Source organism: Aplidium turbinatum, chromosome 15 (assembly GCF_918807975.1).
Source record: "Aplidium turbinatum chromosome 15, kaAplTurb1.1, whole genome shotgun sequence".
NCBI classification, from domain to species: Eukaryota; Metazoa; Chordata; class Ascidiacea; order Aplousobranchia; family Polyclinidae; genus Aplidium; species Aplidium turbinatum.
In genome coordinates, this window is record NC_137486.1 from 9,150,977 (window position 1) to 9,176,624 (window position 25,648).

Sequence of the window (25,648 nt, forward strand, 5' to 3'; positions counted from 1 at the left end):
ATGATATATAACATGCCTATGTTTGGACCAATTGAGATTTTTTCCAAATTTTATCTTGGCGGATTTTCCCGATTTTACTGACTTTGGAAACCGAATGAAATCGGAATGTTGCCCAGGGTTTGGAAGGTGGCAACATCTCTAAAATTGTTCCTATAGGACCCCTCTAAGTATTTCTACAAAAAAGTTCCACTCAGTATTCCAGTATAGGTTGACTTTAAAAACCCACTTTCAGCCCCGGACTATACAGGCAAGTTATCAAACTGTAATGTGCTGATTGTAAGTAAACAAAATAGTAGCAAGCAAACGTGTATGAAAATTGCGCGAAGGGGATTCGCAAGAGGGAGCAAGAGAATAACAAATTTAATTAATTTATATCCTTGAATATCACAATGAGTTGAAAGAAAATATTCATTCTTTCAGTTTATTCCTTCCACGCAGAGGTTGAGATACAGCGTAAACCACCTTTTTACTGATGAACGGTAGTCTAGGTTCCTATTTCAAAGCTTTCAGTTTTATAAGTATGATGAACACTGCATCTCTATCGTCAGCTACAGTGAATAGACGATGAAAAGTAGGTTCATTTTGTATTTGTAGGTAGGGTAAGTAGTTATAATTTGTAGAGGTAATTTTGATTAGTTAGTTCTTACAACTTAGTTCGTAATGATTTTACAAGTATTAACACTGGGCTTTATAGTGCACGTGCAACCAATCAGTTTGTTGTGATTAGTTTTGCTTTTGATATATTTGCATAAAAAATCTTTCTTACTTCAAATAATTCTTTTATTTTTTGTTAATATTGAAATCCAGAGTGATTCGTTTCACACTTAAAATACACTATTCAAGTAAACGTACTGTAGGCCTGCTAAGCTTCCAATCTATTTAGTTTAGTCTTATGTTACCCTCCAACAAAGAATTTGTTCATTACCAGGCATAGAAATCGTCACGTCAGATTCCCTTGAAGAAACTTTATCCTGTGATGACATTTTCCTGGAATACTTTAATTCTTTTTTATCTCTCCCGGTAAGACAGGGTTTCATGAACATACTACTTTATACAGTTGCATCGAGTTTTATCAAGTGAAATATAATGTCAATTTACTGTTCATTTAGCCTTACTTCTTTAAACTGCATTAAGATTTATCCATTTCATTGAACCAGTGACAAACAAAACATAAAACAGTCTACATTGATATTTTATCAATTTCGTGTAAAAACGCATTGTATTGACTGAGGTTGTTGTAAAAATTTGAGTACCTTTCAAGTAGCATAGGTTATCAATACTTTGAGATAATCTGTTCATATGTGGATAGAGAAACTTAACAAGGGCTTTTGTAAACAATATCAAATGGTCGGTTAGCTGTCTGTTCAATAGTTGGTAGTGTTTAAAGCTTTTTGTTCTTTGGTATCAAATGACATAGTGACAGGTCTATTGTTATTCACTAGTGAACCGCCCGCTTTAAAATTTTGCTTTCTTTTTTTAAAACTTTGTCGGATTGCTGGCGTTGTATTATGGCAGTTGTTTCACACATGTACTCAGTTCAATTGCGAAATTTTGATCATTAATTTTATGAAATAATGGCAAGAAGACAAGGGAAAATGAGTGTCAAATAGCAAAAATATTAAGTATCTTGTTTTCATAAATCTAGTCTTATTCACGAAATTTATTGACAAATGCGACAACAAAATAAAAATTGATTGGCGGTATGTTTTGCTTTTTCATCGAACGCATACCCTGATACAACATTGATATGACTACAAGGAACAAAATCATTTACTTGCAGCACAAATGTTCTTTTTCAGTAAAATCGATACTGACTCCTTTGTATTTCAAAGACCTTGGGTCAATATTTCAAATCGGTTTTATTTTGACTAACCAACGTATTGTGATGATGAAACAACGTAAGTGAGACTTTCGTGGCTTTGCGATGCAAGAAAGCAAATATTGGAGAAACATTGTTTGGATTGGGATAGAGAAGATAAATTAACCTTTGGCAAATGTTATGAAAATGGTTATTTTAAGTTCAGTAGCTGACATAGCAAGGTGATCTATTCTTGAAAACAGTTTGTTTAAATAACTACATGTGTAAGCTTTCTAGCGGAACAGCAAACCTTACAAATCACAGAAATTTTTATTGATAAAGACTCACCACTACGCTAAGTACAAAGACGCAAGATCTAAGGACGGTGGTTTAATTCTCGATGTGAACAGTTAGCAGCGTATTTCAAGTAAAACCACTCTATTTAACAAAACTTAAAGCCTTAACAATTAAACTAAAAAATTATATGACGCTATTTTCGTGCCTGTTTTTTTTTACTCTCTGCAAGATATCTGTCACCAAACTGATACAATGCAATTTCACAGTTCTGACAAAAGAGTGGTCATGTGATATGTGAACAGTTTTCAATTGACTGGACAACTTCCAGGATAAAGTTGTTTTGATTACAAATTCGTGTTGTTAACTTCGGAGCTTACGTGCTTGCCAAGTTGTAAATCCCGGAAAGATTTTCTCAGTTTGAAGATGAGTTAAGTGCCTGAGTTGTGGACTTAGCTTCGGCACCGCTCTAGAGCAAACAATGTCTCTTGGCAAAACACTAAGGCTAATGACATACTAAAATAATGCAAGCAGCTGGCTCTTTCAATACATGCCCATTCACTGCTTCCTTTTATCTGCCATGTTGCATCTGTGATCGAAGTGTACTGTATGTTGTTGCAATGGGCGCAAAATAAAATGATTATTATGCCGTAATTATCCAAATAGTAAGTTACTAAACTAAATGTTTATTACGACGCTGTAGCTTATCATTGCAACTAGACAATAATAACATCTTAATTAAATTACTTTTACTTGTAGGCATTCCCACAGAGGTTGTGCTATAGCCGGTTTACAGGAACGTTTCATGATTTGGATAAAGAAAATGTTCCAATCGAACCAATACGTCATGGCTCCGATCAGAAGGAACAAGAAGGTAGATGAGCGTAGAGTTGATACTTTGTGACATAAATTAAGATATGTTTCTGGTGGGAATGCAACTGGAAGGAGTCCGGTAACATTTCTTTTTATGCAAATGCTGTGTTTTGATTTCATATAGGCCTATGCTGAAAAGGGAAAATTCTTTGTTTTGATTTACTTTGTTCATAAACTTGTAATTTCAGCAATTTTAAATGTATAACACCACGTTTAAGTTTTAATCTTTATTTAAAAAATTTTAAGGCGATTTATTTCTTTTAGCAAAAAACAATACATCACTCTTAATGTGCTGTGAAAATAAAAATAATTTCTCTGCTGGCTAAGGGCCTGTGAGAGTGTGTATGTAGCCTACTATTTGAAGACTAGGCTAACACGATATGCCTGTATATCTGCTCATTTAACTAACTAATCACTTCTTTCAAATTCATCATTAGATCCTCTCAATAAAGAGTTTCCAATGAGAGGAAACAGCGGAGTCGGATCTAAGATCTCAGTTTACGCAGCCAAAGAAGATGAACGGGAACGTGTTATCAGATGGGCTAGAGAAAAGAGACTGTTCTTGTTTCAGGAGTAAGGGCAGCGAGAGACTAAGTTTGTTTTATTTTATCAACAGCATCAGTTTTTTAATGTAAATCACAAAGTTTATTGGTTTCTGACAAAGACAACTTTTATCAGCTTTATTCAAATACTCAAATACTTTTTAAGTAGTTTTTCTTTTGATATTTTTTGATATTGATTAAAACCCAAGCTATACCAAACATTTGTTCTTTCTGTTATGAGTTATGCCTTTGAAACATAAGAACTAACATTAAAACTTCAAAATACCATTAACATATTACACACAATCATTAAGAAAAAATTTCAAACTTTAATGGACTGAATTCACAATGACTTGTTATATGGTGCCGTAAGACAAACTCCCCTGCTTCAATAAGTCAGCAAACGTCAACTGCTCTGGTTGTGACATAGAATACGACTTCCAACAAACTCAGTTCATAATGAAAGTCTCCTATTTTCAAAAAGGATAAAAAGCAAAAGAAGTCAAGGAAGATCAGCAAAAACATTCATGCGAAGGGTTCAATCTGTTACAAAACACATCCCGGAAGAAATGCAACAGTTGGCTGAAAATCCCCAATCATGGAGACTTTTTATTGACGCTATTTACACTCAACTGGTGTGAAATAAATGATTATTATTAATATTATATCTTTAAAATAAATATAGAGAAATACCATAGAGAAAATTCTCTATGGTTCAACAAAGCAAACTCTCTACCAAAGCTTTAAAATAAATATTCTATACAAACGTGAATAACAACATGGGATGCAAAAATTATTTGTTGAAATCCAAAATCAATAAATTTGCTATCGAACTTTAAAAAAAACCAAACCTTTTTCGTCTATCAAGTTTTCATCAAGAAGTCCAAGCATGCAAAAAGGGTCAGTAAAAAGTTCTATTACAGCCTCCCACAGTAGAATTGCAAAGAGTGCTTACAAAACTGAACAATACAGCTCTATAGAAAATATACTAAAAAATATGGGCAGCAACCAGCAGGCATGTAGATTACAATTACTTGCTTAACTGGGCATTTTCGCAATTACCTTTAAATCTATCCTGCAATGCTTACTTTGATAGGCGTATGCTTGTGGTATAGCAAAGTCAACTTTCCAACAACGCTCTATCATATATTTTTCCTTACAGCACACAGATGTACCGCGAGTTGAAACTTTGCAAGCTTTTACTCCGACCTCTTGACCTACGACGTGGGAGCAGCCGCATAAGAGGATACAGCCGACTCTCCATGGGTTTCGCAACAACCACATCAATCATCAGCGGAACAGGAAGGAACGAATCCCCATCCAGAGTGCTAACAAGCCTCGACAATCAGTCTACCGAAGATTGGACAGAAATGATAAGCACAAAGTATACAGAAACTGTCGACTCAAGGCCAACTAGTAGAGCTTTTAGCCTTCCTCCTAACCTTGGAATGGGTAAGAAATTGTGTCTAAATTAGTTACCAACTCCAAGCAAATAAAGGAAACTAAAAAATGACATCAACAAATATGGCAACACTGACTTAACCAGCGGTCTACGAAAATAGATGACTTAGGCACGTACACAAATGAAAGCTGAAGTCAATTAACTTACAGATAAAAAGTGAACTTGGGTTTTGTACTTTTCGTGAACTTGGGTTTTGTATAAAAAGATATCTAATAGCTCACTGACTCTCATAAAACTACTTTAAGATGTTTCTTTCCAAATTTGGAGACAAACTCTAATTTAAGATATCACTGTTTAGGTCGAACGTGGTCAGCAACAGCAATGTACGACACGTCAGCAACAGAGACCAGCAGCGCAACAGGTGATGACGCAACAATGAGGCATCTCAAGCGGCCAAGAACACACCGGCGACGGTATCCAATCACATCTCCCGCTTCCCGACGGCTTGACCAATCGGAAACAAGCAGAATGAATTTGTATTCTGACTCCGGATTAGGAACAACTGGTTTGGACTACGCACAGAGTGGTGAGACGTTTGTAAAACATCCCAGACAACAAAATCTGTCATTTTTACATTGATTCAAAGTCTGCAGACGACATGATTGATATGACTGGTTTTGTTGTCTGGAATATTATTGGTAGTTTTAATCAAGTCACGTGCAATATGATTTTGAACTTGAAGCTGTAAGTATGCTTGTCATTAATAGCTTCCATTTGTGATATCCAAATGTCATAAAGTACTGGTGCTGGTCAAAAAAATGCGGTATAGTATAAAACATAAATTTATACCAATACAACTTGCAAAGATCCTAACTGAACGTTTCGAAACTAGGAGTTTTCAAAATCTACTTTTTAGTTTTTAAATTGCCGGTAAAAAATCGAGTGAAAAAAAAAACAGTGAAAAAGTTAATGAGAACATTCTGACTTTCACTCCAGTAGGTAGGCTACATGCATCATGACTAGTTGCCCACTATTTTTTTAATCTTTGGCAATGCACAACGAAATCGTACAGTAATTATCAATAGTTAGAATGACTGAAACCAATAAGATAGCTGAGAAAACGCATTTCCTATAATCACTCCTATGGCATATCGTTTCTGAAAACCACTCCATTTGTTTTGTGCTGCAGTAAATTATTATCCATATACCCTTTTTGTAATGAAGTGCCAATTAAGAATAACACTTTCAAATATTTTGATGGAAAGGCAATTTAAATTGTTTTCTCTTTTCGAAAAATTAATTTTTCAATGTCGAAAGTAAATGTTTTGAAAAACGGCAAACAAATATAGGCTACCTAATAGGCTATTTTACACAAAATAGTTTATGGTTTTATGATTTAAACGTGTGGTGTTTATTTTGAAATGGTGAAGTATTTCACTTCTATTTATTCGTGTTTGGCTTGGTAACAACAAAAGAATTTACCGAGGGAAAAAGTGACAAATGATCTTTTGTTTTTACTTCCTTCAACAGAATCGATTTATGCTTGCTGTGGGATAATTTTACTCCTTTTGTTCATGTAACCCGACACAAAAAAAACAATAGTTCCTAGAGTTTCTGATTTAAAAGCCCTTGAAATACTGTATAGATACAGTATATCGTTTAAATGTTATCATTTTACTGCAAGCATATCACATCCTTGAAAAACTCATTGATAACCACAATATACAAGGAGAAAAATAAGAAAATCTATTTATTATTGTGCTCATAAGGTCAAAAAAATGAAGCACTAGCTCTACACACATCCATTCATATCATTAGCAACAGTAGATTGCAATGCCTCAGACTATTTCATTTTTATAGCCCATCGCTATGAGATAATATTATTAGTAGTGGTCACCAAATTGGGTTTACATTTAAAAACTAGGCACGGAAGAGTTTCAATGCACGATGCTGCAGCTGCGAAAGAAGTTTGCGGAAGCTGGCGCTGCAGGCTCGAAGATGGTGATTGTCGCACAACATTTTTCTCATAAGTTTGTACCTTTTCATTTTCAGTTGGAACCAGCGTCAAGACAAGAAACATTGCCACCAGAGCGGACACGCTAGGACTGGGCTCAAGATGGGAAAGCGAAGACGGTTACAGCGTTAGGACAAAAACAGCAATGACGTCATCATCTTTGCCAACCGACGGCTTTCTAACTCCGGGATCACCATCAGCGTGGATGATCAACAGTAAGAAAGTGATTTATTGAAGAAATCTTTATCATCGGACTGAAAATATTTCCTTGGAAGCTTAACCTTAGCAATTTTGTGTACTTGTAGAAACTTTGGACGCAAGGCCGGTTAACGAGATTGGTTGAAATGTTGTTGCTGGGGAATTATTCCATCCATTAGGTGCCGCTGAATGGAGAGCAATTCTTAAAATACGTTGCTCAAGCGCATACCCCGAGAGACGAACTAGCGCTGAGAGCGCTGCTTAATCAGAATGAAAAGACATAGTTTGCTATTAATTTAAGAAGTGTTCTTTAACAAGTGAGGCGGTTATAGTAATCGCGGCTGTTCCAGTTTCATAGTGATATTTGCTTGCCCATCCCCCAAGTCCATGTAAGAGGTTGTGTTGATACTGATAAGGAGGAATGTTGTGTCTTAAGATTTTTGAAGTTCCTCTCGAAAGTTATGAATAAAGCCAATAAAAAGTATTACAGCTTTCATTAACTTATCGCTTTTATTTTACCAGTATTAGGATGATGTGGATTTTTGGACAACAGGCTACTCAAAGTTTTTTGCTGCTGAGCAAATATTTCTCACGATTTCTTATCATTTTTCCAAAAACAAAACTTTGGATAAATTCACTTTAATAACTAAGTTATTTATCTAACACACTCCACCAAAATTATTTTAAAGAAACAAAGTATGAAGGAAAAAGCGCTTTGAGAACCGCGGATTCGCCAAGCAAGCCACATAGAGCAACCATTGTTCTACCAAAGTCCAAGACTCAAGCTCCAACCGTACGTGTCGTGATGGGGTAAGTGAAAATCAGTATCTTTCTGCAAATGGCACAATTCTGCCTTAGACCCTTTTTTGCTTTTCCAAAGCGACAAAGAGTATCAGCATGGAAATAGTGCAGCCTAACCCAATGAACAACAATCAACTTTAAGTGGGCTGAAAATTTTTCTTTTTTAGTTTTTCTAAGAATATTCAATGACATGTAATTTGCATTTTACTGCTTTTATGAAACAAAGATCTGCGACTGAAAATGGAACAACATCCAGCTCATCCAAGGCAGTGAAAGATCAAGTTGATGATGATGTTACTTTCGAGAATGAAACTAATGACGCTATAGACGACGATGACGAATTTGGTGAAGACGAAGGAGAGTTCCTAGATTTTGATGATAGAGAATCTTCATGCGAAGAAACGGAAACAGAAATTGCCTCTATTGAAAAAGTCCACTCAATGTCGATGCAGCACATCAAAGAGCGAATTTTTCGAACGGTAAGTTAGAAACAACGCAATACCAATTTGCAAATACAGTAGGTCTACTGGTATTGTAAAACAATTACAGTAACAAATAATAAAGATATGGGCTATTCAATAATGTGGAAATTGAAAAGGCTTATTAAGCAGGTCTTGTTTTCAATACCACCTAGTCTAGAAGCAGTATTACACCTAACTTACTCTTTCAGGACTGGTTTCATACGGTCATACAAATCCCCAGCAATGGATAGCTTTTTTGAGCTTTGAGACGCAGAAGTTCGACCTGCAATTGTAGAGTTTATGTTGAAAATGCAGACACGTTACAACTTAGCTATTACAACCGGCTGTATTCTATAATAAGCCTACTCTAGCCACAAAAACAAGCAAGTTGATCTGCGTAAGTAAAATTGCTTTTCCACAGAAATCTGGGATGGACAGTTTCTTAAAATTCATCAAAGGAACAAGTGGAGAAGACTTGGTGGAGTTTTGGTTTGATACTGAAGCTTTCAAAGACTCTATAGCCACATATGAAAAAAAGGGGTAACAATAGGTTATAAACTAGATCCTAAGCAAACACATATTCGTGATTACATTGTCACGATATGGTGTTTATAACTCCATATCACCTATACTTTAGACCTGTGTCATTACAAAAGCGTTTGGATTCACATTTTACAGAATCATTCACTATTTACTAGAAACAATGAGAAACTTTTAACCTAAATGCTAAAAGGCTTTCAATCTTCTAGCGAAGAAGCCTCTTTGGAGCTTGAGTCATATAGTCGCTGATACATTTTGCTCAATTGTAAGCTATATGGCCTACTTTCAATTACTGATGAAAACTTGCAGATGTGATTACCAGATCAGTCAATTTTACATTGATTCAACGTTTGCACTTTGCAGAAGATATATCTATGTAAAATTTGCTGGCTGCGTATAAACCTTTTCATCGGCCAAGTGCCTTTAAATACCAAATCATCTTTGAAGCGCCATGATCGACCGCGCACATCGAAAGATGAATCATTGATCTGCAATGCGATCAGGGCCGTTGTAAGGATAATTTAGGCCCAGTGCCAGGGATATCTGCGGTGGGATTGCTCAGAGGATAAGGCGCTCGCTTTCTAATCATGCAATCCTGGTTCGACTCCTGGCTCAAGCTGGTTGTGAAAAAACACCACTCACCTTTACCCAGGGTGTAATAAATTGGATGGGCATATAGTTGCTAAAGAAAAGGCGGCCGAGAGAAAAAAAGCTGGCCACTCTACTCTCGTTAGTGCCGATGGTTTAATGCAGTGAGAAGCTTATTTTCTCATCTGCCGATGCTTGGATCAAGTATGGGACTCACCTCTACCTTACCAGGGAGATTCTTGGGTCCCAAATCAAAACGTTTCTAAAAAAAAAACGCTCGTGATCCAAAGAATATGCGGTGGCTTCTTCGAGCTCCCGGGTCCCTTGAAAAGGTTACGGGTTCCTAAAATCATGCCGGCCCCAGTTCGAAAGTATCCCCTAGATCCCTTTGTGAACGCTAGAGTGCGATTGCTTATAAATAGATGTAGAATCGTGACATTGGAACATTGCTCTTACAATATAAGCTGTTCATCTTGCAGACTCGGTACTTCATCTTCTTCTGACGATGAAAAAGATGATGTGGAAACTGAAAATAACATCCGACTGAAGCGACATCGTTTATTTCGTAATGTTCTTGACCGCCACAAATTCCTTCTAACTGACGAAGCCAGAGAGCAGATACGAGTTGCACAGGTCACAATTATAATAACAAAGAAATTTTTTGACTAATTGGTACAATTTTGATGCTTAACAATCTTTTCAGATGAAAACGTGTTCAATCAGCTATTTTAGTCTTAAAACCAACAAATTTGTGATTCCGTGCATTTTTTGTAGGCTATCTTTTGGATATAAGTTTTGTTTAAAAGTATACCACCTTAGGTTTAAAATAATTTATCATCAGGAGATAGATTTGCCACCTCCAAGTAGCCTACCAGCAGTGTCGGTCTTTGGGGTGTGCAAACCGTGCGATCGCACAGGGCCCGCAATTTACTCAGGAAATGCAGTAATTTTTGTCATTTCCAATGGAAAAAATTCAATTCGATTCACAAGCAAGTACCGTTATCTTTGAAGTCAGTTGCGGCTTTAGAAATTAGCAACAAGAAAACATGGAAACTCAGCTTTATTTCCGAAAAATGCCAGAGAAAACATGATCTTATCCTTTGGCTATGCCACCGGACAGCACCATTTTACAGTTAATAGGTCTATTCATACCCAAATTTTTGTTGAACATGCGCTCAGAATGCACCAAATTCAAAGTAATTTTTCAACATTTTCTGGAGGAGGCCCCCCAGACCCCACATCACTGGGCGTCGCCTTCGGCGAACACGCCGTCAGGCTTTGCCCACCGGCCGTCAACCCCCCCTTCCCCTTTCAAAATACTTAGCTACGCTACTGAATTGGATCATTGTCATTGGGGCCCGCAAAGCACATTCCGCACAGGGCCCGAAATACCCTAAGACCGGCACTGCTACCAGCTTTACAACAATTTTATGTAGTATATCAAGTAATCTCTTCATCAAGTTGGCCTAATCTATTTTATTAAACCAATTAATCTATTAAACAACAACTATAGTAATTTGCAAAATTGTTATAGTTTTGTAGATAGAATGGCCTAAACCTAAACCTCCCTAAAGATACTGAAGTAGCCTACGTTACTTTGATGACGATGGTCACAATATTAAGCTGCATAAATAGGCTCATCTTCATTTCTTAGCTACCATGGCAGGCTGCATGCAATAACTTGCTTCATATGACGTAAATCTAAGCATGCAATGCAGGCCGAAGGAGGACTTAGCTATCACGTGTTTTCAAGGACTCAGTATGACGTACTACGAAGGCTGCGCTCTTATTGGCTACCCAGATTTGTCATTCATAAAGATGCACATCCAATGTTTAAACAGAATCTTGCAACAGGTAGCTGATTGAAAGTTGTTTTATCTTATTTATCTGGTCTTTTGTTCAAGAGAAAACAGTGATCGGTTTGCATTTAATCGACTTAATTCAGCTCACCAACTGGATTTATCGCAATGTGGGAGTAATTGTCGTTAGCAATGAAGATAAACAATCAGAAAAAAGGACTAAAAGTAAACAAACCACAGTCATGTCATATGCACTTCAATAACTGCGCTGGGAGTTTAATTGTAGACCATAAGGAGCTCAAACTCTGAATGTGTAAACCTGTTTTGTTTCAGCTCTTTATACAAATTAGAGCTTTGAAACATAAATTTTTTAGGTTGTTATAGACCGCAACAAACTTATAAAAATGTTGTAGGCCACGATATTCAAACATATTTCTTGACAGGAGTTAGTTGATTTTATTGCTTTATTCGAAATAAATTTAGGAATTTGGGACGACGAGGATGCATTTGCTTACAATCCACCTGTTCCTAAAAAGACGATTTCCTGTCTTCCTCTCCTGTCTATTGGATATGTGAGCTTGCCTGAAACTACTTCAGCTGAAGAAGTAAAGTTGTCTGTGCAGACTCTTGAGGTGGGCTAATCAGGAGCGACTGCAGTTTAGTCCGTTTGTGTTGACCAATCATGCTATGAGAGAGGAAACGTTGTATTCAGTTGTGTTAATAATGTGGAGATTATTAAACGAAAGTTAAGTTGTATAATTTTGCAACGCTGTTTCTAGACTTAGACGCATTGACAAAACTTTTCCCATATTCTTAGATTTTTGGTGGTGTTTATTTCCTTTACTCATTTGCAATCAACATCGTTGATTAATTCAATACATGCAACAGCTGCCAAGGTTTAAGGCCTATGCTCGAAATAAAAAAATTCTTGTAACAGAGAAACACAATGTTAACAGGCTTCAAAGGTGTAATGATCAAAATATTTGCTGAGCTGTTTGAACTGAAGAACTTAGGGATAGTGAATTGCTGGAACCTGGAATGACTTTTTTAAGTTCCTAGACTTCTTTTTTTCTTTATTGTAACATCGAGAAATATAACAGTTGACACTCAGTGCGTACATCACTTTTGAGTACCGATAACTGTGTCACGGTTTTTAGTGTCGAAAGCAAACTTTGCACTAACTAGAAAACCATCGACCTGCATGACGTATAAGTTTTATAGTGTTAAAAAACATTGAGAAAAGCTTATTGAGAATTCAAGTGGGATTGTCATCTGGGCAGGGAGCTGTTAGCAAATAAAGTTTGTGTTTTTTAGTCGGCCACTGCTCAAGTGGTGGCAGCGTCACCTTTACGACCAACTACGTCACAAATACGTATGATGTCCGCTCGATCCGCTTCGTTGCACACAGTGCTGAAAGCTTTGCTGGCGGAATCGGAAGCAGGATTTCCGCTTCGAAATTACATTCAAACGTAAGATATGGTTGTAAAATATAACAAAGTACTGTTGCTGCAATGATTAAGCACTAATAGTAGCCTACGATACTGTATTATTGTGAAACAATACAATTTTTTATTTCGCAATGTAAATTTTAACGACCTGTTTTAGCCTGATGCTGCGAGTTCGCTGTGGTAACAGTTTCCTAGTCATGTGCTATGATGAAGCTAAAATTTCAGGCTAAAACATTGTGATTTGTGAAGTAAGCAACAATCATGCCGCAAAAAGCGAAACTCAATCTATTGCAATACAATTTTTGTTGTGAGTGATTCCAGCGAGTTTTTGTTTGTGTTCTACATCGGCTGCTCCGCTGTTTACTTTCCTCTTCTAACTAACAAATTTGCTTTTTGAAGGCACGAAGATCGTTCAGTTTTAAACGCTTACGATTTTCTGATGTGCTTGGAATACTTAACAGAATGGTGCTCAAATAACTTACAAACTCAGAATACCAATCAAAAGCATGGTTCAGGTAAATAGGCTGATATGAGGCTAGTCTTCACCTGTAGTTTTGCACCTTATTTAATCGTACCATAAAAATGGTAGATTAACGAAGTCGTCTTTTTATAGGCCTAATGGTACAAAAATCTGACAGAGTAGTTATTCAGTAGGCCTACACAAATACACACATACTGTGATACAGAAATACTGTAGGCTACTTTCGGTCATACATACAGTCGTCATAACATCAAAATATTTAGCTTATTAACTTACAAATAACTAACTCAATAACTAACAAAATATATGATTAGTTACTCTTAATTCTCCGTGACGATGTCTTAGTATTTCTTGTTACTTTCAGTTGCTCTTGGATCGCCGGAAGCGTATTCCATCTTCAACACATTTTTATTGAAAGAATCGCCTTTTTACGTAAAGCTTCCCCGTAAGTTATCAACAGTTTCATTGCAGCAAACCTTGAGAAAAGCTGTAGCCCCAGGAGCAAGTGAGTCTACTACATAACAATTTGTTCAAGTTTGTGGTACTTTGTGTATTGCCTGATTCGTTGCATCATAGAGCTGTTCGAAACGATTTTGTGGTAGAAGCGGTAGTGTTCAGAAGAAAATTATTTCTAAACGCAAGAAAGACAAGAAATACATCGAAACAAAAGATTTGAGAAATATGAACATTTTTAAGCCTGAACAGTTTGAAAATCATTTGAATTCGAAGTTGCCATGAAACGAACTTAACTTTATTTCAAATAAGCGAATAAAATATTTCCGCTTTGAACAACCCTATTTTATACCAAACAACCCTACCTGATCTGTCGTTGCTTTCATTATAATTCTCTTAGTTAAAGTGGCTGTAACTGTTTTTAAAGGAACTGTAAGACTAGCTATGCATGGCTTGCTCGTGGGCGACTCTTTTTGCATCTGGGGCGAAAGGTCTTTTATTTTACCCCCTCCGGCCTCCGTATTGACGATATTTTCCGCACCAATGGTGTAGTCCCAGGGTTGATCTCTAAGTGGTCAAAACTGGGTTTTGACCACTAAGCGGTTTAAACCTGGTTTTAACCGGTCAAAGCTAGGTTTAAACCGGTCAAAACTGGTGAAAACCCTGTAATGAGTTGCTTGATCGTGTTCGCCAGAAAATCACTGAAAATGTGAGGGAGATGGTAGAAGGTGAGGGAGGAGAGAGAAGGTGAGGGAGAAGGAAAAGATGAAATTGACTGGTGAATGAAGCATTTGAATATACTGGAGAGACTTGTTAATTCCAATTGTTCAATTGAGGTGTTCTAACTTACATAAAGTAGATAGGCATAGGTAGGCTTCAAAGAACGAATCATAAACTATCCTGTCTTTAATTTTTAAAGCATCTTAGAATATGCATTCGCATTGTTTTATTTTAACTGGATAAAATTTGATGGTAAATGTTTTTCATAAAAAAAATTGTTACAATAAATTCTTGTAGGTACATCAGTTAGCTGTGCAAATTATTCATCGTTCTACCAAGCATTTTTTGGTTCATCAGAAACTTATTTTTAGAATTTGAATTTTCTCAATAATTAAAATAACCAACTGATTAAAATATCAAAAACAAACAGAGAAGTTGAATATTTTTTGTTCCAAATCCAGCATTTAGGTTATGTTGATCAAAACAAAATATAGTTGAACATCATTACTAATAACATGGAGGGTAATACTTTTAATTCAATTGAAAAGCAACTTGATTCATACACTAAAAGGGTTTTGACCAGTTTTGACCAGCAATAGGTGGTCAAAACTGCCTGGTTAAAACCCCGGTTTAAACCGCCGGTTTAAACCGCCCCGGTTTAAACCGATTAACCCTGTGTAGTCCGGATGATGGTTGTATACTTCGATACTTCTCCTTTGAAACGTGTGTTGTGTTACGATAATTGAATCAATAACAACAATAAATAACATCGTTTTATTATGATTATGATTGCCCATTTAATCAACGTGAAATCGCATAGTCTCAAAAAATCAGATTTACAGTTCAATTCAGAACTGGCTTCTGTTTGCGTTGCTGATCCGGACTATAACAAAATGCTACAAAAGAGTAGCCAGTATTTGGTCTCATCAACTAAGACAAGCTAATCTTCTGCTCCAGTGAGTGGACAGAGTAGGCCTAGTGCAATCGCTGATGATGCCGTAAGCGGTTTGTTTTTCAATACCATACTCACCGTAAAAGAAAAACACTGCCTCCCATTGGTGCGGGCACTGTAGCATAATGATGCTTGTTTTTTGCAATAAACCGGTTTATTGGCCAATTGTAACGTTTATCACATGTTGCACGTTTGCAGAACAGCAATCCACGGTTTCTTCGACAATTTTTCGGCATGTTAAGCAATACGCTTTGAGTCTTCTGTCAGTAAGTCTCAGAAAATATCAACAATACGAAGTGAACTTCTATCACGAGTAAGTTTAATTTCAGATCGTCGAGTTTGTAAGTCTGTAGTTAATATACTCTATAGATTGCATGCAAGCAAGAAAGCAATGCTACTGATAACTTTCCGGGTTAGGCCTTGTCGACTTTATACTTACACTTTTCTAAATAACTTCATAGGAATTAAAAAAACTGAGATAGGCAAACGTATTTGGCTACTAATTGTGATAGTATTCTAATTGAATTTATGAGGCCTACTGGACATTGGGAACAGCTGATTCAACGATTGAGGTAATTTTTATTTGCTTGGCGTTTGAAATGAAAGTAAATTCTGTCCGGTAGCCTACTGGTTTTAGCAGTAGCGTAGCCAGGAATTTTGAAAGGGGAGTTGACGACCCAGCGGCGGGGGGTCTGGGGTCCTCCCCCAGAAATTTTTGAAAAATTACTTTGAATTTGGTGCATTCTGAGAGCATTTTCAACAAAAATGTGGGTATGATTATTCCTGTAAAATGGTGCTGTCCGGTGGCATGTTTTCTTCGGCATTTTTCGGAAGTAAAGCTAAGTCTCTATGTTTTCTTGTTGCTAATTCCTGGCTGAGATGTTTGAATGTTTGGTATTGGCAAAACTTGCTCTTTTAATGCAGTTTTGTTTAAAATTAGGCAATTTTTTTTAGACTGAAAGTATCATTCTCAAGCATAAAGAGACTGAAAGCATCATTCTCATTATCGTGACGTCACACCCATGCCAAAGGGGGTTGTAACCCCCAACCCCCCCCCCCCCCCTTGGCTACGCCACTGGGTTTTAGTATTGATTGCGTTTGTAGGTGTAGGTCTTACCATTCACACAACAAAGCGAATAAAACTTTTTTTTCTAATTGTTCTACAACTTGCCCTGTAAGTTATATGCCGTTAGTCTGCTCACCAATAAACTTTAACAGAGCTCGTGAAGGCAAAAAGCGTGTTTCCACTCCACCTGCAGTAAAAACAATTCAACCTCCATCATCAGTGGCACAAAAAAGTGATGAGAGCAGTACAACTGTAAGTGAAACTACTACCTTCAGCAAGCCATGGTTTACTGGTGAGTAACCTACTCGATTAGACTGCTCAGTGCTAATATTAGTAGCACACTAAATAGAAAAATGCAACGGAATATAGCCTACAATGCAGCAAGCTGAAGCGAACTTATCACAAGCTATGAATACCAGTGAATGTTTGGTTTAATAACTTTGTGCCCTGCAGGCACTTCCTATGTTAAAGTGGGCTAATTATTCTGCAGGCTATGCTAGCCGAAATCATGGCTATTCCTCTTTGTTCGACAACGATGACCTTCGCATTGTAGTGTCTCGCGAAGACGCCATTGCTTGAATTGATCAAAGTGAACTTAAGCGATGACGCACGCAAATAGCACACGCTAGCTCTTGACCAGTCAAAAGCTACCATCCACCAGCTTCATACAGTGGCAAGACACGCCGAGACGACTAGAACTGGTGAAGTGCTGCAGCATTTATCAGCCTCCACAACTCTTAAACTTAGTTATTTCACCCGCCTGTCCTGTCTTTAGGAACTTGGGGGGTATTTCGAACTACGTTTCGTTGCTTATACTTTGCGTCAACATTTTAAACACGTGACCATTTGGGGTAACCCGTTGCATCTTGGTCATCAAACGCTTTAAAATGACAGCTATTGCTGGCTTGAATAATGTGAGTCTCTGTTATGGCGTCATATAGGCGCGACTCTCACATTTTATGTCACATTTTAGTGAAATTTATACAGCTACAACTTATAGGTCACCCCGCTTTATCTAACTGCATTGAGACTTTTTGCATAGTGGTCTATTTTTCAAGCATAAATTTACCGTACTATATTGAGGGACTTGACATCACTAATCACATGCGTTACCTTATATGCTAAGCCCCCAGACCTTGGTGACATCACTTTGTCAAAAAAAATACAATAGAAATAAAAAATAAACAAGAAACGGTGTGACAAAGTGAAACAAACAATGGCAGATGATGACAGCACAGAAACGGATTCGGCGAGTACGATGTATTCATATGACGTGGAGAGGATACGTCAACTAGCAAGTGCGATACGACAGAAAGGAGCAAAGAAGCCGCAACGGTTTTTATCAAAAAAGCCGGCTCAGTCAAAAAAACTACTCAGAAGAGGCAAAACAGCGATGCGGAGTCATCAAGCTTCCAAGGTAAACACCAAATTCATCACTGTTGAAAAAAATTGGTTAAGAAACAAGATTTCTTCCGTACAGACTAAATGTGACGAATTTTTTTCGGACGTACAGTGATCTAGATTTTATTTTTTGTAACTTAACGGTAACCTCTTGCATGATGGGAAGTTTGTATGAATAGTTTAACCAGGGCTTTCCAAACTATGAGTCATGACCCCAAACAGGGATGCAAATCGTAAATGTAGGGTTGCCAGACAAGTTAAAGTGTGCTCACAGCGAATTGTTTACGCTGCCAGCGAATAGTTTACGCTGCCAGACAATATAAAGTGTGCTCACAGCGAATAGTTTACGCTGTAAACTGCCCATTAGAGGGAAGCATAAAAGTGATTTTTTGTGAATGGGGTCGCACAATAAAAATGTTTAAGAAGCCCTGGTTTAAAAATCAAAAAACTTCAATATTGCTTAATAACTTGATTGTGGTAAAATTTCAAACAAACGTAATCAACTTTTAAACCTATACAGTATCAATAATTTAAAGTATCATATACAGTATCAATAATTTAAAACATTAAAGTAAACAAACAACATCGAGCCTCATTGTAGAACAACCATTGATTGATTGATTGATTAATTGAATCTTTATCCTCGGACTGGGAAAGCTTCTTGCAGAGCTTAATCCTGGCAGTTTCGCATACTTGTAGAGGCTTTGAATCACTGACGCAGGCCCGGTCACTGAGATTGACAGAGTGAAGTTTCCGATTGTTGAAGTCTTGTTGCCGGGGAACTATTCCATCCATTAGATGCCGCTGAATGGAGAGCAGTCCTTAACGTGCGTTGCTCAAGCGCACACCCCGAGAGTCGAACCAGCGCCGCTTGATCTTGAAGTTTCTTCGTTCCAGAAGTGACGCGCTAACCAATTGAGCTATCGGGGCATTTCGTTTGCTGTTGCCATTATAGGCTACTATCTTTTTTGTCATGACGTAAGCCTAATGAAGAAAATTGAAATTGTATCACGCTAAGTTAATTAGTAAACAAACCAATATCGTGTAAACTTAGACCAAAATTTACAAGTAAAAAGTTGAAATTGACAACAGGTTCAATTTACTCTTCCTGGAACCGAAGAAGAAGGAGAAGAACCAAATCAGGACGCAGAAGAAGAAACGGATGAAGAAGAGGAAGAAGAAAGTGAAGAAGCTCGAAAGAAAAGAAAGAAAAAGAAGAAAGCGTTTTTGAAAGAACATCCCAATCGCATGACGTTTATGGAGATAAAAGAAAGCAAACTGCTGTACACATTCTTGAAGAAATATGTGTCACAATGCGAAAGTGTGGAGGTAAACAGGATTGCCTAGGCCAGTGCGACTCTATCGACAGAACAGACTTAATACCCAAAGCATAATATGGAAATTTCAATTGTAGAAAACACGTTCTTTTAATGGCTTACTTGTCAAGTTATGAAATTTTAAGTTGAATGTTGAAATATAAAATAGTAATTAACGCTTTACTTCAACCTAAACTTGACACGCCTTACAGGTCAACTGCGCTATTTATTTATGAGCTTGAAAGCGATTAAAAATTGAACATCATCAACGTGCAAAGTAACCTTTTCACAAATTTTAATATGTTCAACATATAATTTCAACGACTTCGTTTAATATAGTCAAGTTCAGTGCAGAAAATAATCTCTGCAAGTAACTGACATATGGAAAAATACAATGGAGTAGTCAAAAAAAATGTTTCTATTTACAAATAAACATTTAGCATTCAATCATCTTTGCTAAACACTGTATAAAAAAAATGTCGAAACTGGCATCACAGGGTGCAGTTTTGTATGTGCTCACAGCCTCACATAGCCCACCAGATTTGGCTAACTCCGGCCTAGCACATATCTCTGTAAGGAAGCTCAGGGCATGCTCAATTGCTCAAGACTATTTAAATTGTTTGCCTTACAATTTGTAGATTCAAAATGTGATGCAAATGTATCAATTATGCGATGCTTTGATGGGGATTCCTTCATCACAAGTGGAAAGAAAGAACATACTCTCATCAGAATTGGTTCGAACATTCCTCCATTCTACAGGTACAACAATGCGTTCAAGAGTAACCAGAAACACGCAGATATTGGTTTAAAACTAATTTGTGTTTCTCCGGAAGAAAATCTTTGCAAAAACTATAGTCTATGATGATACAACGATAATCAAAAATGTACTCTAATTGCTAGCATGTTCGATTTTACTTGAGGCGGAGAGATGCTATTTGCGCACTACTGTTATTAAAGAATTAAACTTTTATGAAGAAAATCCAATTATTGCAACTTTTTTGCAGGTCCCAAACAAATAGCGATGCCGAACGAAAGAACAGCTCAATTTTTTTCGGAACTTCCAAATCCCACAGACAACTCCGTGCAAATGCTCCAAAACTATGTGATGCCTACGCTGGATCAAGCTGCTGCTAATTTTTCGCTTGGCTTTGGCACACTCCTCAAAGTATGTCAGTAGATTACAATCTTTTTACACAACTTCAACGTCGCGTTACGTTGAAGAAACGCAAAACAATGAATTTTGTTGGCTGGATATATGTTGTGTTTCACAAATAGCTTACGTGATTGCATTATGACATCTGCCCTTTGAAAGCATCAAATCAAAAAAATAAAACTTTTGATCTTTTTAGGAATACAAACTTACAATACGGAGCGACCTGGGTCAGCATATGAACAAAGCTGAACTTGCACTTCGCACGCTCACACTGAAACCAAGCAGCAAGCGACGGAAAGCGCTGGGAAAACATTCAGCGCGACAGGCGCCGACTAGTGACCATAAAGTTATGTTTATGGAAGCTCTGGAGAGCGCAAAAGAAGGAAGCCTACCGATAGAACTTATTCATTTCTACAAGTATTTGCAGGTAGTTTTTGGAAATGCGTTTCATGTTTCAAATTTTATATGGCCAATAGCTACCATTTTATGAAAATCGAATAGCTTATTGATGCAATCGACTATCTGTGTCCACATTTGTTTACTTACGTTTTGAAAGATGGATATTCATCGATAGGCTTACTGCTTTCGCTTGGTTGATTGTCCGCCCCGTTAGCTCAGTGGTTACGCGCCTGGCTCAAGATCACGCTGAGCTGGTTCGACTCTCGGGGTGTGCGCTTCAGCAACGCGTTTCAGGACTGCTCTCCATTCAGTGGCACCTAGTGAATGGAATAACTCCCCGGCAAGAACCCTTCAACAATCGGAAACTTCACTCTGCTAATCTCGGTAACCGGCCCTGTGTCAAGAGCCTCTACAAGTATGCGATTGCGAAACTACCAGGAATAACCAATCAAAGCTTTGTCAGTCCGAGGATAAAGATTCAAAACCAACCAACCAACCATGTCTTATATCCTTCTATTGATCTCAGGGTTTCGGAGTACAAGAAGGTTTTCCTTTGATTCACAACGATCTCATCTTCTACGTGGAAGTCAGCAAGTTCATTGCGTCGTTTCACGAAGACTACGACCTGGTGACGCTGAAAAGGAAAATAATCAGCATCCGCGACTGCTTTATCGATTCTCAAATGGACAAAACGTTGCAGGTCGACAAACACCACTGAAGAAACAATAAGCTGTTTCTTCGATTGTAGCTAAGTGTACGCTTTATTAAAATTTTAAACGTTTATTGATTTACTTCAGCTCCAAAATCCAAACTTACTAAACAAATTAATACGTAATTAGATTTTAAATCATGAAAAGTATTTTGATTCTATTTAGATAGACATTAAAACTGGAACTGCTGAGAGACTACGCAGAGCTATGGATTCGTTTGTGGGTGATAAAGGTCGCGATCCACACGTGCACACGCTGTTTGACGACGCCCAGCACACTGTGTTCAACGAACTACTGCCTTTTTGGGCTGGTTTCGTCACAGCAATGACGCCTTCTGAAAGAGAAGGCAAACGTCCAGGTAGCTTATATTGGCTATATCACCACCAATTGGTCATGCCGCTGCTGACAGATACCTTCTACTGTAAGCCTACTTATATTTCCACGCCCTGCTGTCTTTTGTTGTTTGCACCCAAACGATAGGCTATCAGGTTTCTCTCATTATCCCGTCATTTTCTTTTTCACTTTCTAAACTCTCTTTGAATATTTGAGTTTTATTTTTAGCTAATGATTGATAGTCTTATAAATTAAAAGATATTGATATTTACTTGCATGAGAAAATACTTTTATACTTTGTACTCTTTTTTTGATGTTGCTTTGATATTTTAATTAGATCATTTCTATAAGTATCAAAATAATTTTAAGAAAAAGTGTTAGCATTTTGTATCTTGCGTTGTTTTTGCAGTCTTGAAAAATGAACGGTTGCAAAAAAGAAGATTGGAAGCATTTTTGAAAACCAAACACCCTAAAACTGAATATAAACTTCCAGAAAATCAACCCAAATTTGACATGACTGGTATCGAATTTAACTTCACCGTAAACTCTGGCATACAGTGGAAGGTAGAGTATGAGAATATTACGACGATCGTTTTAATTATTCAGATTCTTATCTAAAAACTGATACTTTAAGAGTTTTTATGTGACAAAAACACCTTTCTGACAAGTGATAATCGATCTACGGTGGCCAAAGCTGTTGAACCAATTGACCTTTTCTTTATTTGCATCAGACAGGAATATCTATATTCGAAAAAAAATACGCAAAAAAGGTATACAGTAGTAGCCTACAGTTTATTTTAAAATTTTGTTGTTTTGATAAGAATACCCTAAACAGTAAACACCCTTTAAAGGTAAAACAAACTTGTTCAAAGGAAGTTTCACTGTATCGCCTTTGTAAGCTAACAGTTTTCTAGCTTATATTTGTGAAACAAACTCTTTGTCAACAAAGTGAAGGAACCAAAACACCCATTCACTCATTTACTTTGAAAATCAAAACAAGTCAGGGCTGTGAACTCAAATTTGCAAAGTAAAAATCGAAACTCGAATTCTTTGAGGCTTTTGATTTTAAAATTGTACATTTTTCTGAACACGTCAAGAAGTGGATGGAAATTCAATGTAATAGAAATATGGTACCGAATGCTTTGTGAAGAGACCTCTAATAAAAGCAAATCTAGTCACAGCCCGGATAAGTTGTCATTTGTTGCATATCAAAAACATTGTCTTTTTTTTATCTAACAGAGAAACGTACCTACAAAACAAGAAATTTACTCAAGATACCTCCGCCGTATGCAAGGAAACCAACAGTAGACTAGTCGTTGCAATGAAATCAAAATCACTTTAGCCTATTTAAATCGTAGATGGAGGTGCTGGCATCACGAAACATTGTCGTGTAGGACAATGTTCATCAATAGCATTCATGAAAAGCCACAATATCATGCATAAACTCAATGGTTTTAGATTTTTTTATATCATTTTAGCTCAGTGGTGGATCCAAGGGGAGGGGGCGACTGACCCCCTAAAACACAAAAAAGTAAATTTATTTACGATGTATTTGCAAGGTCGGATTATTGTGAACCTACACATCATTGTGTTTTGTTGAAATTGCCCCCCCCCCCTTTAATCTACTTGCTTGATCCGCCCCTGTTTCAGGTGGTTCAAAACATGGAAGGCAGGCATAATCAAATAATTAGGTCCTGGCTTTATCCACTGCCATGTATGACTATATCTTGATTGATAATAGCTTACAATTCATTCATATTACTTAGTAGTAGCACTAGCAACATACTTTTTTCATCATATCCTTCAATCGTTCACTAATTTAGGCTTGGAGTGAAGCTTCATCTAGCCGATCAAGTACTCCCCCTGTGACTGGTGTCATCGAGGTAGTGAAGGCGCCGCCTATTGGCCAGAGAAGAATAGTGCGAAGGTCTGGCTTTACCATCCGAAAAATACAAAGTAGCAAAGACGCACCAGCCTTTCCCAAGCCATCTTTCGATAGAAGAAAAAATGCAGCTGGAGCGAAACCAATGACGAAGTCAAAAACACGCAACGCAGCTGCTAAGGATGTTACAAACATTGAAGTCTCCAGCAACATGAAATACGCTACGTCAGTTTCTTAAAGTCGCTTTTTCTTGTGATTAACCTATCATTGATATCAATATGTTTCAATGTTAAGAAGTGTAGCCTACGTTGATAGCAAATCTACAACAATGAAAGTTGTATTTGGTATTGAGATGGACTGATTTTATAGACTAGCTAAGCAAAAATCAGGAATAATCGATTTTTAGTGCTTGGTAGCATTTTGTATCAACTTAAATACATGTTTTACATCAAATCTCTGTCAAGATTGCGAAGGATTGGTAGCCTAGTAGGCCTTAGATAAAAAGTATTATGATACAGTAGGGCTAGTCTACGATAAAAATATAATAACAACATTAACAGGAATTGAAATTATAGCCCATTGCACCCAGCCAAATACAACTCTATCAAGTTTAAATTTAGGGTTTCTTATCCAGTGGCGTACGCAGGATGATTGTAAGGGCGTTTTCACCTTTTTATTGAAAGAAAAAGGCTATAAGTCAAAGCCTAAAATGGTAGTGTAGAGGTGAGTAGGGTAAGATGAGCATCTTTTTGCTTACGTTGCTTTTGTAATAAAACGGTATGCGTTGAAAAATTTTGAAAGGGGAGGCTTGAGGCGCCAGTGAATTAGTCACATTTAAGATTGAGTTTGATCACTGTGTCATTTTTTTTTTTTTACATATTAATATTTATATGCATAGGATTGCTCAATGCTCAGCTAGTCAGCTTAACTCGACAAAAATTGTATGGAGTTGGTTAAGCAACTCCATCAAGCTGAAGCATCCTCTTGCCAGTCTATTTCAAAATTGCAAGGCATTGCTTTAAAACATAACCCAGACAGCCACTGTATCGCTTCCACATCTGGTAATGATCTAATCAAATTCGTACCCGATATGATAAAACTCTGAATCAGATAAAATGATTGTCTGGGAACACTACATTATTATTTCGTTTAATGATGCTAATAAACATAAGTTCAACGGTTAAAAAATTAAATCTATTTCGTTTGGGGTAAGTTGAGCAATTGTTCCAACGTACCTACTTCAATTTCACACTTTACCTATCCTGAGTTTTCTGACAAAATTAAAAATGTTTTAAAAGCTACAAAGCTAACCAATTTAAACGTTTTATTGAATATCCTTACCTATCATACATACCATAACAACAACAACAAATTTCATTTACATAGTGTAGCAATACAAATATTCAATTTTTGTGACTAAAAAAAAGTTGGATTTTTCGACGTAGACGTAAACACAATACTTGCATGTCATTGTAAACTGCGATTCTTATTGGACATATAGCAGATGTATTGACCGAACTACTAACTAGCACTATTGGCAACATATTCTAAACAAAGAAAAAAATTTCGCCGACTAGTTTTTGAAAACACAGGGGTTGCTCAATGCTCATCTTACCTCACTGTGCACACTTCAGGGCCGGATTTAGCTGATGGGGGGCCCGGGGCACTTTTAGATCGGGGGGCCCCCGTGCAAAAAATTTTTTCAAGCCTACGGCACGAAAAAACATCTCTACGTCTACAGTAGCATCAGTCCAGTACTGCACAGCATTTTGCAGAAACTTAGGCCAAAAGGAAAAAATAACACAAAATCACATTTTTTTCCACATAGGGGGGCCCTTCAAAAGTCGGGGGGCCCGGGGCAACTGCCCCCTCTGCCCCCCCCCTAAATCCGGGCCTGGCACACTTTACCCTAGGTCCCCCTGGTCACAGCGGTAAACCATAATCTCTTCGTGGGAAAATTGTAACATAAGATTCCTGGATCCGTTCGTCTGTATGTAATGACCGAAAAAGAAACACTCTTCTGA

At 37.3% G+C, this 25,648-nt stretch overlaps 1 protein-coding gene across 2 annotated transcripts; it reads left to right on the plus strand.

The window, feature by feature from the left end:
* Positions 1 to 451: 451 nt before the first annotated feature.
* Positions 452 to 24,071, plus strand: LOC145784317 (uncharacterized). 2 transcript variants are annotated; one of them, XM_082596115.1, is made up of 27 exons: positions 452 to 571; positions 929 to 1,020; positions 2,852 to 2,966; positions 3,403 to 3,538; positions 4,670 to 4,959; positions 5,268 to 5,495; positions 6,962 to 7,138; positions 7,811 to 7,931; positions 8,149 to 8,401; positions 8,805 to 8,923; positions 9,991 to 10,144; positions 11,230 to 11,365; positions 11,794 to 11,942; positions 12,625 to 12,779; positions 13,158 to 13,273; positions 13,604 to 13,744; positions 15,563 to 15,677; positions 16,583 to 16,722; positions 17,654 to 17,847; positions 18,924 to 19,160; positions 19,786 to 19,906; positions 20,152 to 20,312; positions 20,497 to 20,727; positions 21,226 to 21,399; positions 21,575 to 21,767; positions 22,152 to 22,306; positions 23,566 to 24,071. In XM_082596115.1, the coding sequence occupies exons 1-27, from the start codon at positions 565 to 567 to the stop codon at positions 23,860 to 23,862; spliced, it is 4,407 nt and encodes a 1,468-aa protein (XP_082452241.1). In that variant the 5' UTR covers positions 452 to 564; the 3' UTR covers positions 23,863 to 24,071. The 2 variants fall into 2 exon arrangements, with proteins under 2 accessions (XP_082452241.1, XP_082452242.1); XM_082596116.1 differs by lacking the exon at positions 23,566 to 24,071 and adding an exon at positions 22,982 to 23,534.
* Positions 24,072 to 25,648: the final 1,577 nt, after the last annotated feature.

What these genes read in the sequence shown, in the direction of transcription:
- LOC145784317 (XM_082596115.1), top strand. An exon ending in AAGAGCGAATTTTTCGAACG is followed by an intron (nt 8,402 to 8,804) that starts GTAAGTTAGAAA and finishes GCTTTTCCACAG; the next exon opens with AAATCTGGGATGGACAGTTT. An exon ending in CAATCAAAAGCATGGTTCAG is followed by an intron (nt 13,274 to 13,603) that starts GTAAATAGGCTG and finishes TGTTACTTTCAG; the next exon opens with TTGCTCTTGGATCGCCGGAA.